This window comes from Populus nigra, chromosome 9, assembly GCF_951802175.1.
Source record: "Populus nigra chromosome 9, ddPopNigr1.1, whole genome shotgun sequence".
NCBI classification, from domain to species: Eukaryota; Viridiplantae; Streptophyta; class Magnoliopsida; order Malpighiales; family Salicaceae; genus Populus; species Populus nigra.
In genome coordinates, this window is record NC_084860.1 from 11,037,595 (window position 1) to 11,050,431 (window position 12,837).

Consider the following 12,837-nt stretch of genomic DNA (forward strand, 5'->3'; position numbering starts at 1 on the left):
AAGCGAAAACACTTCTACCTATCCTCCTTATAATCCTCAAATATGATTAGATGTAACACAAGTAATAGATCTGGTAGATATCAGAATTATAACTTCCTATGATATTGGTCTAAGAACTAGGGATGGACGCACAATTTAAATTTTAGGCACACCAATAGTAGAAAAACTTTGTACATAACCAATCACAGTTTGAATCATTTTCTTATTACTCAAACTCATTTATATTACAGCCATCAAATCAAAAAATACATATTCAACCCAAATATTAAATATTTGTAGGATAATTTATTAATTGAAATCAATAGTAAAAATTTTACAATAATGACGAATAAACAACAAGAAAATGATTCTATATATATTTAATTTTTAATTGTTCTTGATTTGTAAAAAATATATTACAAATTCTGCAGCAGCTGGCACAGAGCAGTAACTCTGCTTCTCTAGGCAGATTGCTTTACCACAGAAACAATGACTGTCATCTTATAACCATTTCGAAACCAGTAGTCCAACCAATGTTGACAGAACAGCCCAAACATGAACTGTTAGGTTCATCAAACACAAGCAGACATCTGTGCGCTATAAAACCAAAAGCTAAGACACATTCCATTACCACCTTTATATCCTGAAAGGTTGAGTATATTTATTGCCAATATGACTTGTAGTTTTCAAGAAAAGAAAATTTAACAATCTGTGGACAGAGGATACTGGCAATATCTGGAGTTTTTCATGCAGAGGAAGAACCTCTCATAGGCTGAGGCCATTTTAGTCGCAGTGAACAAGGAGAGAGCGTACTCCTTGCAGGCCATGCCTTTGTTCCGCCATACTTTAGGTCCATCTTTTATTGTCAACTCCAAGGCCTCAACAAAGGATTTCACATTGGGCGAAAATGTGTACCCGAATTCTTCCTTCACCACCACTGTTCCAATTATGCTTGGATAATTGGGGGTCAAAACTGGCTTCCCACAATGCATTGCTTCGATTAGTGTAAGATCAAGCCCTTGAGGTCTTAATGTGGGATTAACAAACACATCAATTGCATTGTAGAATTTAGACAGTTGAGAGGAATCCATGGCACCTAAGGTCTTGACATTAGGGCCTAACTCAGCATACCTTTTTCCCCATGGGCCTGATCCTGCCACAAGAAGAAACACACCAGGATGGCGTTTGATGATCAATGAGAAGGCCTCGTGCAGAAGTGGATGCCCTTTGTCCCTAACCAGCCGCCCCGCAACTCCCATCACAAGGCTCCCATTGTCAGGGACGCCGTGTTTTCTTCTAAACCTTGCACCAGCATCTGGGTCGTGCACAAATTTGGTATTGTCCACCCCATTTAGTATGACATGAACATTTCTGAAGGGCAGCTGGTAGACGCTGACTAATACCTCACCAGCACTATGGCTTATACAGACATGTTGTTTGTAGCTTGAGAAGAATCTGATCTCATCAATAAGCCGTGGCATTGCTTCTTGAAGCTCTGTCATGGGGCCCGGCAAAGCCCCATCTGGATTTGTAAATAGCTCTTCAAATAATTTTGAGTGCATAATTTCGTACCAAATCCCATGCCATGTTACAGCCACATTAGGCACCAGTTTAGCCCTCCAATGTGGCAAGGAAACACTCTCAGTATGCACGTAATCAAACTCCCCATTTGCATTTATTTTGTTGAATATCTCAAATGCCAAAGAGCAATTGACTGAACCATGATCATTGGCAGCGAAGTAAACATGAAGATTACCTTCGTGTATATCAAGGTGAGGCTTCCTATCTGATGGAGCAGTAAAAACATGAATCTCATGACCCCTGGCAGCAAGAGCATGGTATAGAGTGGAAGCATGGCGTTCCATACCACCAGGGCCGGCACCAATTGGCCATGTCTTCGAGAAAACTGCAAGTTTGAGCTTCTCAAAAGTCGGTCCAAAGCAAAGCTTGTTCCAAGCAAATTTAACATCTCTGAGGTCACCATTAAATGAGTCTTTCTCTGCCAAAACTGATGGTTCTTGTAAGTATCTAAGCATAGAAATGCAAAGAAAACACGAGCTAAAGAGAAAGGCTAAAGTGAGAATGGTTGAATATCTAACAAAAAAGAGATTGGAAGATGAAGAGCTCTTGCAAGCTTGGTATTTCAACCCCATTTCCAGAAGAAGTCTCAAAGGATACTTGATTTTTATTTTATTTTTACGAGAAAGTATTAAAATGAAAGCTTTGTATTTATAAAGTACCAAGGCTCGAATATAGGGGTCGTGTACCTGATATTTAATGCTTGCCACCATTGATACCGGATCTCCTCGAGCTTGTGCAATTTTATGTAGCTGCACATGGCCTCCTGGAGATTTTGTCAACTCTTTGCCACCCCGAAAAGTTTTAGCGCTCAAAGTCTCTTTTTTTCAGGGAAATTGTAGCTACTACGTTTACACAGGCTTGGTGTTGATTAGTTTGAGATCATAAATGGCATAAACATAATATCTTCTCTCATATTTGAATACAATGGATCTAAATGTAACAGGCTAAATATTTAAAACAATAGAAAAAAAAATATGTTGCATATATAAATCATAGTATCCATGCACCAAGAAATACGTACAGAAGAATTTTCAGGCCATTTTTTTTATTAAAAAGGTGCATATTACGAAATGGATTAAGATTTTAATGTAAAAATTGATGATATTGGACAAATAGTAAATGTAATTTTTCTTTTCTTTTTTTGTAAATAAATTCTGATCTCTTTTTCCTCTTCGTCTAGCTCTCAAAAATAGGCCAATCAGTAACAAAAATAAATAACAAATATTGTTGCATATTTGTTTTCAACTGTTCCTCTTACAAATCCGGCTCCTTTATAACAAAAAATAAATAAATAAAAGAATCTCCTTCTCTTCTTTATCTGTAAAAGAGTACTCATGAATCAATATTGGTGTTTCCTTTTTTAATCAGTTGTTTAATCAATTAATTTATTTATTTTTAATGTTTGAGAGTCTTGATCTGTTTTTTTAGGTAGCTTTTGTGGTTATAATTTTAAAAAAGTAAGTTTAAAAAAAATATGGTTAGTTAGATTTAGATATATATTTGGTAAAAATTATGATTGAGATTTATGTGTGCAGCAAAAAACATGTATAAAATGTTTGGTTGTGGTTTTTTAAAAAAAAAAATTTTACTTGGAAATGCATCAAAATAATTTTTTTTAATTTTAAAACAATTATTTTTGATATCACCTCATCAAAATGATCTGAAAATACAAAAAAATAATTAATTTGAAGTAAAAAAAATAAAATTCAAATTCAAATTTTGAAAAAAAATGTTTTTGAAATGCAAAAATAAACGAAGTTTTACAAAACTCAATTAAAAAAATATGTAAAAGTGTTTTACAAAAGCTACATTTTAAATTTAATTTTTTAATGAGTTTCGCAATATAAAACACAATTTGATATATTACTAAATATCTAACTGTATTTTTTATACCGCAAATGCAAATACTAAGGCTAAACGAAAGCACCGAGAGGAAGGATTTAATTCGTACATACTAATAACTATCTCATCGTTATTGGAATTGAATTTGATGATGTCTTGCTTGGTTTTGCGTTTCTCATATTGAAAAATCACATAACGTATGAGAAATGTATTGTAAATTAAACTTATGAGCATTGAATTTTATTTTATTTTGAAGTTGAAGGGCTTTCTTTGGTTTGAGAAATCGGTAGAATATATTGAATTTGAATAAAATAAGATGTTTAATTTTATATGTAAGTAGGACAGAATTATTTTCTTTCATTCTTTAACGCATACCTTTCGGTTTGTCTCTCGTATCCATCACTGTTCATGATCCCTTTCTTAATTGTTTTTTTCATGTTTTTTTTTTTGGAGTATAATGTTTTTTTCTTTTTAGATTAAAATGGCCACATTTATTATTATTATTAACCTCTACTAGAAGGACTTGGTTTTTCACTATAATAATTAATAGTAAAATGTCAAGATTTTTTTCACTTTAATCCTTAAATTTTTTTAATTTTATCCTCTATATTAAGTTTATTAGGTATTGGATATCATAATTTATTTTGATTTTTTTATATGGAGTTATTTCTGTCTCATGACTGGTTTACAAGTTTTACAAGTTACCTATATTGACTCGAGTTATTTTTTTAATTTATTTTTTTTTTGTCAACTTCATCCTTCAATATTAAGATGATTAGGAATTAGATTTCATGGTTTTTTTTTTGTTTTTTTTTCTATAAAATTATCATGGTCTCATGACACGGTTCGCAAGTTTTGCGAGCTAGCCAAGTTGACTTGAGGTTTTTTGTCCTTTTTTATTTAAAATTTTTTTTCAATTCAATCATTCAACATTAGATTGATTGAGAATTGAACTTTATAATTTTTTTTATTTGAATTTATCTCAGTCTGTTGACCTGAGTTCGGTAAGTTAACTTGAATTGACTCAGGTTATTTTTTATCTTTTTTATTTGATTTTTTTTAATTTTATCAATCCTCATATAGTTTTTTTCTACTAAAAAACACATTAACAACACTTGAATATATTTTTTTTACTTTAAAAAATTAATCGATCTGACTCGCAACATAGCATGATCAATGACCTCTTCTTATATATTTAAGCTCATTTACATCTAGAATAACTTCATTTTTCTGCCTATAAAGAATGTCATTTAGTTACTACTAGCTATTAGACCCGTAATTCGTTGCGGATTGAATTTTTTTTCCAATAAAAAATTGAATACGTAGGCTTTTCCAACGTATTTTTTTACATAAAAAAATATTAAATGTAAATTGAAAAGTTTATGAATAAATCTAACTAAATAAATTGAAAATAATTTGTGTAAATAAATAAATAAAATATTCATTAAAGATAACTAAAAACAAAACAGAAAAACAAATCAAGAGACGGACGTAAATCAAAATATTTGATCTTGCAACATGCGTTATTTACCTAGTTGTGTTTAATGAATTTAATTATTAAGTTATTTTTTATTAAATCAAATGATAATAGAAAAAAACATACACATAGAATTAATTGAATAAAATAAAAGGAAAACAATTATGCAAGCCTGCACATATTAAAAATATTATCTAAAAATAAATATTTTTTATTTTTTAAAATAAAGTTCATCTACATAAAAAAAAAAAAACTTCATAGATAAACCAAAATAATCATACAAAAAAAATAATTAAAAATATAATAACCTCTATTTAAAGAACTACTAATAAAAATCAAAAATTAATTGAAATATAACTTAAAAACAATTATTTAAAAAAAAGACATGTAAAAAATTATATCATTTAAAAAAATCAAAATTAAAAGAAAAAATAAAAAATATCAGTTGTTACTTGACCCGTTTAGAAAGGGTTCGCGTGCGAGCCTGCTATAGCAGGGTTGCACTCGTGGGCCTTTATTTTCTTAAAAAGTTGATGAGTGGGACACCATGTGTTTCACTCCAGATTGTTTTGAAAAAGCATACTTCAAACAATGTGTCATCTACCTCATGCATCGTTTGTTGAGGTAGAAACATGTCGTCTACTTTCCCTAGATTTCAATAACATTTATTAGATTAACTTGAATCAACTTGGATTATTCTGTCAAATCTGTTACTCAAGTCATGAAACACTAAATAGAAAGCAAATAAGAAAAAATATTAAACTCAATTATCAATCAACCCAATATTGAAGGATGAAATAAAAAGAATCAATAAAAAACACTTTAGTCAACCGACCAAACTCGTAACTCGGGTCATGAGACCAGGATAATCTCAATCAATGCAAACCAAAATAAACTATGAAGTCTAATTCTCAATCAATTTAATTTTAAAGCGTAAAATTGAATTAAAATAACAAAAAAAAGATAAAGAAAATCCAAGTTAATTAGCCTAACGCGCGACTCGGATTATAAGATCTTGATAATCCTATGCAAGGCAAATAAGGAAAACTTATGAAGCCCGATTCCCAATCAACTCAATCTTGAATGATTGAATTGAAAAAGAAATAAAAAAAAAAGACAAAAATGACTTGAGCCAACTCATGTTAATTTTCAAAACCCAGGTCAAAAGACCGAGATAACTTCATAGAAAGCAAATCAAAGAAAAATATAAAGTCCAATCCTCAATCAACATAATGTTGAAGGATGAAATTAGAAAAAATATTCAATTAAAAAAAGATTGGGAAAAAATCCAAGTCAACCTAACTAACCCAAAAAACTCGTGATTTAGATTATAAGATCATGATAACTTCATATAAAATAAATAAAAAAATTAATTATAAAATTTTATTATCATTCAACATAACAATGAAGGATAAATATAAAAAAAAGTAACTCGAATTAATAAGTGTAAGTATATTATGATTCCAATAGACACTCATATTTAAAGATGGAACTTCTCATTTGTTAAACAAAGCACAGCTACTTTCAATTTATCTCATATAAGCATCTTTTACACCACCAAGTTTTGATGTTTTTCATGATATATTTTAATATTAAAACTTTCATTTAAAATCATAACCAAATAATCATTTGCTAGTAAAGTAAAAAATTACTCTGTATTCTATCTAGTCCTAAAAAGCATATGCTATTAATTAAAACATTTTCCACAATATATATATATATGCTATTAATTAAAACATTTTCCACAATATATATATATATATGCTATTAATTAAAACATTTTCCACAATATATATATATATATATGCTATTAATTAAAACATTTTCCACAATATATATATATATATGCTATTAATTAAAACATTTTCCACAATATATATATATATATATATATATATATATATATATATATATATATAAACCAACGTTGTGCTGTATGAAAGGATGCAAAACCCAATGTCACGTAGAAGTGGTGAATTCCATGCATGTGTGTTAGGGACAATCAGACGGCCCCATATTTGGCCCAAAAAGCTGCAAAGCCAGCAAGAGATATCCTAAAATGAAACAAACAAGCTAAGGTGGCGTTGCCCACTTACACTTGGCTCTTAGCTCCTTTTAGAAATTTTAGCACACAATTTAGAGAGAGAAATGAAATCTGACTGGGAAAGAAAGAAGATGAGAGTGAGTGAGTAAGAGAGATCCATGAGAGTCGGTTTGGAGCGAGAATATGGGCAAAAATGCGTCATATCATATCATGTATATATGTATATTGTAAGTGCTGTAGATTTCGGATGGTTTGGATTTAATGTACATGTATTTTTCAAGTAATCAGTCTCAGACAATAAAACTTCAACTGGTCTCGGAAAAATCAGAAATCCCCTCAGATTCTCTTCTTCTTCTCTCTCTACACTTCCCATACCGATATTGGCACCATACCTTGGGATATTTTTGGTAATCTTTTTCTGTTTGTTTCATTTCCTTTTTGAAACTGCATGGGTCCTTGAAGTTGCTCTAGATTTTGCTGTTCTAGTCAGATTGTGGTTTCTTCAAACTCAAGAGTTTGGTATGTTGTCTCTCTCTCCCTCTCTCGTTCCTTGCATCTGCCTTCTTTTAACTTCTTTCCAAGCTCTGTCCTTTATAACAAGAATAGTCGAGAAAGAACAAAACATACAGTGGTGCAGTGATATACACCAGTACTAGCAGCAGCAGCAAAATCAAGATTTATTTATTGTGTGTATGTGGATGAGTGTGGCTGTCTAGATCCTTGCATGTGAAACTTCTTCAAAACTTGATGTTGATGACAAGAAGTTCCAAGAAGAGCAGAGACATGGTATTTATATATATGCTAATACTAGCTTGAAAAATAAGGGTTAATTATATGTTTCTGTCACTTTTTGGCATTTGGGTTTCTTTTGAGTTCTTGAAAACGTTTTGTCATGGAAGATAATTATAATAACGGCTCATGAAGAGCAAATCAAGAAACGTAGCACTAGCAATGGTAGCGGGTGGTGGTGGTATTCGTATGGGCAACATTAGTAGATCGTTTAGGAAGAAAAAAAAAACAAAAGAAGGTGCCACAGAGAGGGCTTGGTGTTGCACATCTAGAGAAAATAAGACTAGAAGAGCAACAAAAGAAGGTAAATGCCTCATCAGGAAGTTCATCATCATCTTTGCTAGATTTTCAGATGGAGCCCCCTTCAAACCAAACTTATTACGACAACTATACGTATGATTCACCTGTTTGGATACAGGAAGAGAAGGTGATTTATTTTTTCTCGTAATCAAGGAGATGCATGGTGAATTCAGAAATACATTTTCAGGTTTTTCTTTTATTTATTTATTTTTTTTTCTATCAATTAATTGCGTACTCTACTTTACAAGTGTTCTTAATTATTGCATATCTGTGCCCATTTTAGAGAAGGCTTCTCGTGTTCTCCTTCCATCTTGGAGCCTACTTTAAAGAAGAGGGGGCTTGCAATGGAGGTTTTCTCAGTACTCTAGCCCCTCATGCTACTACTTTGACGTCTACAAATTTCATGCCCTAGCCTTCAACTTATCTAGCCTTCCATAAGCCTTTGATTTTGATTCACTGCCTCATCAAGTGAGATTAATTAAACTGCATCACTTTTTTCTATATATCCAGCTATTTTATCTCATGGATTTTTGCTAAAGGGTAACGTGGAAGATCAAATTCTCCGGCAGCCTTACTATTGCCTCCTTCCCCCAGCACCAACGCAGATTGGCCAACCACCAAAAGCTATTAATAATTGCCCTGGTGGTGTGAAGTAGGAGAAACTATTGATTTGAATTTGAAGCTATGAACAACTACAGAAGCACAATCTTATTTTTTTTATATAAAAAAAACCTTTGCGCTCATTTCCTGTGCTATTTTTAGGCAGGCCAGTTGTATCTTCTATGAGACCATATACTTGGTAGTTCTTTGTCCCTTTTCCAAGCAATAATTCTTGGCCATGTGAGGGTAAGAGAGAAGTGGAAGATTAGGTTGGGAGGTCTAGATTTGTTTGTTTGAGTATTATATTTTGATGACGACGAGAGAATCTGGATCGATGGTTAGATTTATCAACAGAGGATATATGATTTTCATCTTTCGATTATTTATATATAATCAGTTGTTGAATCATTTAATTAATTATATTATCATATAGTTTTGTATTTTTATTGGCATAATTATTATAATTATGCTTATTTCTGTTGATCCTATTGTGTTTAAACTAAATCGTTTATAGATTGAACCTCTTATTAAAAATTAAAATTGAATTTAGAAATTTCCTATCCTAAAAATAAATCAATAGATAATAAAAATATAAAATATATTGAATTTAAATTCTTAATTACTCTTGATTATATGTTCAATTAAAAAAAAAGATAAGGATTCAAATAATACACAATAAGTATAAGATATATAGTTTTCTTGGTTTTTTGTTTTATGTTTAACTTCTACGTACGTACATGCATATAATTTTGAAAAGGAAAGAACAAGATTCAAGAAAACTAACTTACGTGTTAATTTAGAAATAGAAACGATCAATCATTTCAATCTTCTTCATGGAAGAACTTGATGATTTCCACGACACTTGGTCCTTGATCCTTGTGACTTTTGACTCTCGAGTGGAAGATGCAAGAAGCTCAGAAAAGAGATTATGAAATATGAAAAAAGAAGATAAATTAAGAGACGGTGGATGTGTCGAGTTTGTGAAATATATTAGTGATGAACGGTGAAGATATGGGAAAACCAACAAAAAGAAGTTACGAGATTTTGCTGTGTTTTTTTTTCTGTCAAAAATGGTGGGGAAAAAAAGATTAGGGTTACTGAATGCAACTCATCACCCATCTTTTCTTTTTATCTTTTTATCTTTTTTAGATAAAATCTTAAAAAAAATCTCCAACCTAAAGAGGTAATTTCAAATAGGTCCCCAACCCATTTTTTATCTTGACTAATTAGGTTCCAATGTATCAATGAAGTCTTGAATAATTCTATTATTTTAATTTAGCAAAATAGTTTGTCTTGAATATATATATATAACATGCGTCGATATATTGTTTGTTAGTAATATCAAATTTCATCATTATATCTGTTGATAAAAAAAAAATTACCGATGATTTTATATATGGAAATTATACACAAAAAACAAATTTTTATTTGAAATATACTAACAAATTTATTCCAAGTTTTTTAAAGAGGTGATGTATCTATAAACCCTTTTATTTAAGGAATAACGTAACTCAATATGCCCATTTTCTTTTCTTTTCTATTCTAGTTTTTATGTTGTTTATTTATATATATATATATATATATATATATATAAAACAAAAAAAAACTTTAAAATTGTATTTATTTATTAACTAACTTTTAATTTCACACGTGAATTTTACTTTTTTCTAATGAAAATAAAAAAATTAAAGAAACATAGAAAAATATAATTCATCATTGTTTCAATAATAATAAAAAAAATATACAAATCCCGTACGTTTCGTGTGTAAATTGTTCCATTAATTATACGTGAAAGCAGCAATGACCACAATCGCATTAACTTGTGATTGGATCTTTGGAATGATCAGAGAAGCTTTTGTGTTTAATTAATTGATTTTTTTAAGTGAAATTCATCAATAAAACTCTTAAAAAAGAGGGAAGAACATTGAGCAAAATCAAATTTACACCCAAAGTGGAACTCTTTGGTATTCTTTCTACTATACCTGGCACAAGAGAAGACCACCACTACTAGAATTTTGCAATTTACTCATGTATATTCCGTTAGTAGCTAGGAACTTATCTTGTCGGTACAACTTTTATAAACGTGCTCATAAATGATTATTGTTCATGGAAAATTTTATAATTAGTGATTTATGTTTTGTTAATAAGTTATTTGATAATATAATCATTGATCAATTTATACATAGAAAAAGCATGTTAAACAAGAAAAAATTACTTGTTTTATTTTGTAGGTATATCTCTTGATGAATATGACATATCACCGCTAAAAAAAAATTTAATTTCATCAATGATTTTTTATATTATCGACAAAATTAAATCATTGGTGATTGAACAATGTCAATGGTATTTCTAGCAATTCTTTTCGAACTCTTTGAAATATACCGACTGACTTAATCTGTCGATAAGACCATCGGTAATTTTATTAAATATTTAAAAAATATATAATAAACAAAGTAGAAAATAATTAAAAGAAATAAAAATTAAATATTTATTACAAATTTAAAAGTGTATTAGTTCAAATACAATTCATCTAGAAAAAAGGAGCTAGAGAAGGAGAAGGAGGAGGCAAGTCTTCTCCGGGACAATAAGAGAGGCACATGTACAACTCATGTGTAATTTCAGTTTCATATACAATCATCAGAGTTCAGTTGTCTCAACACTAAGTCATTTTATCTCAGGAACATCATTGTCAACCCTATCCCAGTAAAACTTTTCCTTACACCTCAAATTTGTAAAAAACTTATTTCATTAATATTAATAAGTTAATCGAATTAACATAATTAAAAAAATATATTTAAGTATATATTAACCCTGAATTTTCTGACCCACGCATCAATCATGAGTTTCCATTTAGGATTTTTTAAAACCTGACTTCATTATAATAATAGCACTTCCATTGATAATTTCATCGCCGATATTATTATTCAGAGAGCTTCAACATTTGTAAACCTAAAATTGCATTCATTTATTGAAATTGATTTTTTTAAAATTATCAACTATTCTTTATTTTTCTTTATTTTTTAGTAATGCATGAAAGGAAAATAAACTTACATTAAGTGGTCGGGCTTCTACTAGACAACGTACTTCCTAGTAAATGAATCTCACTTTGAAGGGAACCCCCCTGGCATGGTAGCATCGCACTAGACAAGCCTGCGTTGAGAGAGACTTCATGTGCCTCAGGCTTCATGGGTGGCACCTAATGACTTTGGTCGTCAAAAGCATTGTTAAAAGAACTAGCAGTGATCTTGTCCGTACGATGCACTTCTAACTTTTTCTTGGGCATCTATACAAATCAAAGGATTGAGAAAGATAATAACATTTCTATTTAAAAAAAACAAGTTGGCAGTACCTCTCTTATACAGAAAACTATCCAAAACTTGTTTATTTGCAAATACACATCAATAACTCGTGTCATCAACCAAAATATTTTATTATCACCCTTTTATATCAACTTTTAGACCTATATAACACATTACTCAATTATTTCCATATAATTATCATATCTTTATGTTAAATATATTAATAACATTTATTACTTGACTTCCTATGTTATGAACCATTTTCACCGACGACCTTTACTTAGAATCCCAAAAATTGTTATCTTTCATTCGGCACATCCATTTCAATATAGTTACTTTCTTCATGTATATTTTATACGATAATACCTAATCATTTTTTTTAAACTCGCCCTTTTATTTTCAATGGCTTTTAGGCTAAGGTTTAAATACCAAAGAAATCATAGATTTCTTGTTGTTTTTCCTTCAATTTTTTGCATGAATTCATAACTATAAGGATCAAAACAAACTTACATATCCTATAAATGGTCGAAGAAAATATCCCTCCTCTCCTTGGTACCCCTAGGCTGGCACCAACATAAAAGAAAAGGGGCAAAAATTAAATATGCATGTTAACATGATTCCAATGTAAATTAAACAATCTAAGTAAGAATTTCTCAAATCCTTAATTTCTTTCATACAAAAATATGTTCAAAAATTTAAAAAAAAAAGCTATATACATTAATTGAACCAAGACAAGAGTTCCTTAATTACCTTTTAATACCAAGACTTAAATGTGAAAAGAATAGAAGAATTGCTTGATTTTCTCCCCTCCTTCCCTTTTTCCTTGATCTCTTGAGTTTAATCCCTCTCGATTCGTAGAAATGCCTTTTCTAAAACTATACCTTTCCTAAAACTTTGAATTCTCCTTTTGACCTCATAAACAATTT

General features: G+C 30.2%; 1 protein-coding gene across 1 annotated transcript; it reads right to left on the minus strand.

The window, feature by feature from the left end:
• Positions 1 to 263: 263 nt before the first annotated feature.
• LOC133703974 (uncharacterized) lies at positions 264 to 2,198 on the minus strand. The gene has a single exon (XM_062128726.1). The coding sequence runs from the start codon at positions 2,130 to 2,132 to the stop codon at positions 681 to 683; it is 1,452 nt and encodes a 483-aa protein (XP_061984710.1). The 5' UTR covers positions 2,133 to 2,198; the 3' UTR covers positions 264 to 680.
• Positions 2,199 to 12,837: the final 10,639 nt, after the last annotated feature.

Coding starts and splice junctions, on each gene's coding strand:
- LOC133703974 (XM_062128726.1), bottom strand. CDS start 2,132: ATGGGGTTGAAATACCAAGCTTGCAAGAGCTCTTCATCTTCCAATCTC.